The sequence below is a fragment of the Lactuca virosa genome, chromosome 6, assembly GCF_052849685.1.
Source record: "Lactuca virosa cultivar CGN04683 chromosome 6, Lactuca_virosa_CGN04683_v6, whole genome shotgun sequence".
Taxonomy (NCBI): domain Eukaryota; kingdom Viridiplantae; phylum Streptophyta; class Magnoliopsida; order Asterales; family Asteraceae; genus Lactuca; species Lactuca virosa.
Genome location: NC_136431.1, coordinates 22792666 through 22796918, shown reverse-complemented (window position 1 = coordinate 22796918; position 4253 = coordinate 22792666). Strand labels below are relative to the sequence as shown.

The window sequence follows — 4253 nt, the reverse complement described above, 5'->3', positions numbered from 1 at the left end:
AAAGAAACGGTTTCAATAATCTGAATAAAGCCATTATCGTCCACAGATATGAAAGCCCCAATACAAGTAACGAAGACCGCAGTGCACGATTATCCCTTCAAAATCCCTAATTTTGTCTTCCTCCCCCTTCGTTGCAAACCCTAAATCTGAAATCCAAACTACTCAGAAGAATACTCAGAAGAAAGCTTCTATATTATAATTCAGTTTGAACTATAGTGTTGCAAAAATTTACCTTTTTTTGGTTGCAGAGAGGAATTTATCTGTGGGTGTTCGAATGGTCCCGATTGATTCTTCCGGATTTCTGATGGTAGAAGAGAAGGAGCAGCAACACAACAAGAAACGACGGCGTCTTACATGGGATGTGGCAGCATCCCCAGCAGAACAACAAGAGGTTGGTTTTTGATACTCGCTTGATGCCGTTGGGAAACATTAGGGTTAGGGTTTCTTGGTTCACGGTGAGATTTTCTTTGTAGGCTGAAGTACGGCAGCGCCATATCTCGCCGCCAAAAAGAAAGGATGATCGTGAGGGACATTATACGTACAATCTCGGAGAGAATCTAACTCCAAGATGTGAGTTTTCTTTGTCCTTGAATTCCTTGCTATCGCTTCTTTGACCTCTTCATATCACATCAACTGACAATTTAATTTTTTGTAACGATTTCATTCAGATAAAATACTGAGCAAGATGGGTGAAGGTTAGCTGTAAAGTGTCCGCTGTCTGCAAAATCTTATATTTTTATCACTCTTCTTTTGTGGGTATCAGCAAATTGCTAGTGCTGTAGGCACCTTTGGTCGAGTTTTGGAATGTTGGGATCGTGAAACCCGTGGATATGTAGCAATCAAGGTAGTCCGAAGCATAAGAAAATATCGTGATGCTGCAATGATTGAAGTTGATGTACTTGAACAACTCGCTAAGAATCATAAAGGAAGATCACAGTATGTTTCTTTCACTTTTGTGTCAGTTCTTCATCATTCATGGATGCTATCATCTCTTCAATTATTTCTGCAGCTGTGTCCAGATCCTGAACTGGTTTGATTACCGCAATCATATATGCATAGTAAGTGTCTTGAATTCTTGATGACTTTGTTCTCCTGTTTTTGTCAATCATGTTACTTCTTTGTTGATAAGGTGCTTTAATATATGTGATGCTTGTTAGAATATGAATTTACAGAGGTTGATAACTAGCCTAAGTGAACATGAAACCTCCTTTGAATGTATTTTAATGGTGATCAGGTGTTTGAGAAGCTTGGACCAAGTTTATTTGATTTCTTAAAGAGAAATAAATACTGCCCACTCCCTGTGGATCTTGTTCGGGAAATTGGACGTCAGCTTTTGGAATCTGTAGCATGTGTGTAGATTATTCTTAATAGTCTTTTTTTGTCATCAAAAATAGGTGTAATAAGAATTCTCACAATCTTTTTTGGATAACATTCATTTGTTATGCATCATATATTGCAGATATGCATAGTTTAGGGTTGATCCATACTGACTTGAAGCCTGAGAATATCCTTCTTGTGTCTTCTGATTATTTAAAGCTTCCTGGGTACAAGGTAAATGAATGACCTTTTTGAGGTTGGAGACATGATGCAATTGGCAGATTTGTTCCTTTTTTGATAATTTTTTTCTTGAATTGTTGCAGAGGACTTCACAAGGTGAAACACATTTCAGATGCTTGCCAAAGTCAAGTGAGATTAAGTTAATTGATTTTGGAAGTACTGCTTATGATAATCAAAAACATAGTTCCATTGTTTCTACAAGACACTACCGTGCACCTGAAGTTATTCTAGGTTGATCTTCATAAACCCTAATCCATAATCCCTAAATCTTTAAACCCTAATGAGTGGATTTATCAATATCACAGGCATTGGATGGAGCTACCCATGTGACATGTGGAGTATTGGATGTATACTTGTTGAATTATTCACGGTTTGTTTTCTTTTCTTGTTCATGTTTCTAGTAAGTTTAATACACTGATTTGCATATATCATTTCATCATGTACTTATACAAGATATGATGAAATCTTTCAGGGTGAAGCTTTGTTTCAGACTCATGAGAATTTAGAACACTTGGCAATGATGGAGAGGGTATTGGGACCTTTACCAGAGCATATGGTTCAGAGAGCCAAGTAAGATCAGACCTATTTTGGTAAAACTTTTTTTTTTTTTTTTTCAAGATGATTATTTTATTGTTTCTACTGGTTGTTGCAGCCAGGGTGCAGAAAAATACTTCAGAAGATCAAGATTAAAGTGGCCAGAAGGTGCGGTTTCTAGGGAGAGTATTAGAGCAGTGAGGAAGCTAGATCGCCTCAAGGTTTCCTTTTTTCTTTTAAAATATTTAACAAAATGAAGTAAAGCTTTAATTTAATGTGATGTTATAATTATAATGCAGAATATGATATCAGGGTGTGTTTCATATGGAGGTTTGAGATCATGTATTATTGATTTGTTGTATGGATTATTGAAGTTTGATCCTGAAGAACGTCCGACTGCTGAAGAAGCACTTGATCATCCCTTCTTTAGGAACACTCATGCTTAACAGGTATTAAGTCAGTTATCTGATTTTGGGATGTTAAAGATTAAAAAACATACAACAGATGTCATCTCATCAGTATTTTGGTCTATTTGGATTTTGTTAAACCATATTTACAAAATATATTTTAGTTAAGATTCAACAAAATTTGAGAATCATTGTATTTCAAAATTGAGAGTTGGAACAGCATCTATCTCTCTACATACAATTTATGTTGTTTGTTTTTTATGTAATACAATTCTGGTTGTATGGAGTGTTGTTACATTTCTATCAAACAAGTTTCATCTAATTGGTGATGTTAGTGAGTGATAACTTTTGAAAACTGCCACCTTTGTCTACCATATCCATTTTTTTAGATAATGAGAGTATGAATGGTGAATACGATTAAGTATTATATGCCACTTTTTTATGGTCCTAAGATCTCATACAATTCAAAATACCAACATTAAATCTTCTCGTGTCTAAGAGTTTAAGTTTTGTGTTGTACGCTTATCTTTTAATTTTATATGCAAATTCCAAGTTATATAGAGCGACTAGATTTCATAGGATAAAGGCAGTGGTGCTGAAAAAAAATTAAAAAAACATAACATTTAAATGTATTTGGTGTATCATGTGTAGGGCTGTAAACGAACCGAACGAACACGAACAAATGCTTGTTCATGTTCGTTCGTTTAAGTTAGCCGAACAATCGAACGAACACGAACGGATAAACGAACGGAGTTTTCTTGTTCATGTTCGTTCATTTAACAAATTGTCTTGTTCATGTTCGTTTATGTTCGTGAACATGCTAAACGAACATAAACGAACAAAGATAAACAAAAACAATTGAACATATATGAACATAAACGAACTATAATATAGTAATGTAATAAAAAAACAATTGAAAATATATGAACATAAACGAACATGAAAATATACGAACGAACGTAAACAAACAACATAAACGAACGTTCACGAACGTAAATGAACGAACGAGACCATTGTTCATGTTCGTTCGTTTAACTAAACGAACGATAATTTGTGTTCATGTTCGTTTGTTTATTAAATAAACGAACATAAACGAACTTCCCGCCGAACAGTTCACGAACGGTTCGCCGAACGTTCAGTTCGTTTACAGCCCTAATCATGTGTGATTGATTATGATCCTGGTGCGATTTGGTCTTGTATGTGATAACTTTACTGAACGATCAAACTGAGTACTTTACAAAGGAAGGAACATGACAAGTTTTAAATATGCGTGTATAAATTATGAATAAATGAACATCAACTTTATGATGCTTTACATGTGGATAATTAGTGTCTTTAGGATTTTGAGTATGACTTGGGTTATTCATTTTAGAATCATCTTAAATAAACTTTAGGGTTTAAGGTTTAGGGCGTGACATATTGTGTCCAGGCACAACCCTTGTGCGAGAAAATGACTAGGGCAATTAAGGCTCGTTACAAGAAAAATGAATATTTGTAACAAAAAAAAAAACTACTTAGAAAAATGAGTATCCATAAATCCAAACTTTTTACAAATGACCTTTACTCTTTAGTTTTTTCTCCCATTTCCCCAAATATACCTTCATTTTCTTAAATATTTTTTAAACATCATTTTCCCATACAACATTACTTGATTTCAACATCATTTTCCCATACAACACTTCTTGATTACATAATAAACATCATACCAAATTTGATTTATCCAATGAGTATTACATAATCGGTGATAATAGAAAA

At 34.4% G+C, this 4253-nt stretch overlaps 1 protein-coding gene across 3 annotated transcripts; it reads left to right on the top strand.

Moving 5' to 3' along the window:
- AME3 (Protein kinase superfamily protein) lies at nt 1-2678 on the top strand. Of its 3 annotated transcripts, none has more exons than XR_013713982.1 (12): nt 1-391; nt 474-570; nt 669-695; nt 783-936; nt 1010-1058; nt 1235-1349; nt 1460-1551; nt 1641-1788; nt 1863-1927; nt 2030-2127; nt 2214-2312; nt 2391-2527. XR_013713982.1 is itself a non-coding variant. In XM_079055474.1 (12 exons), the coding sequence occupies exons 1-12, from the start codon at nt 275-277 to the stop codon at nt 2535-2537; spliced, it is 1212 nt and encodes a 403-aa protein (XP_078911600.1). In that variant the 5' UTR covers nt 3-274; the 3' UTR covers nt 2538-2678. The 3 variants fall into 3 exon arrangements, 2 of the variants coding, with proteins under 2 accessions (XP_078911600.1, XP_078911601.1); XM_079055474.1 differs by having other exon boundaries at nt 3-391; nt 2210-2312; nt 2391-2678; XM_079055475.1 differs by lacking the exons at nt 1-391; nt 1235-1349 and having other exon boundaries at nt 468-570; nt 669-936; nt 2210-2312; nt 2391-2678.
- The last annotated feature ends 1575 nt before the right edge of the window (nt 2679-4253 follow it).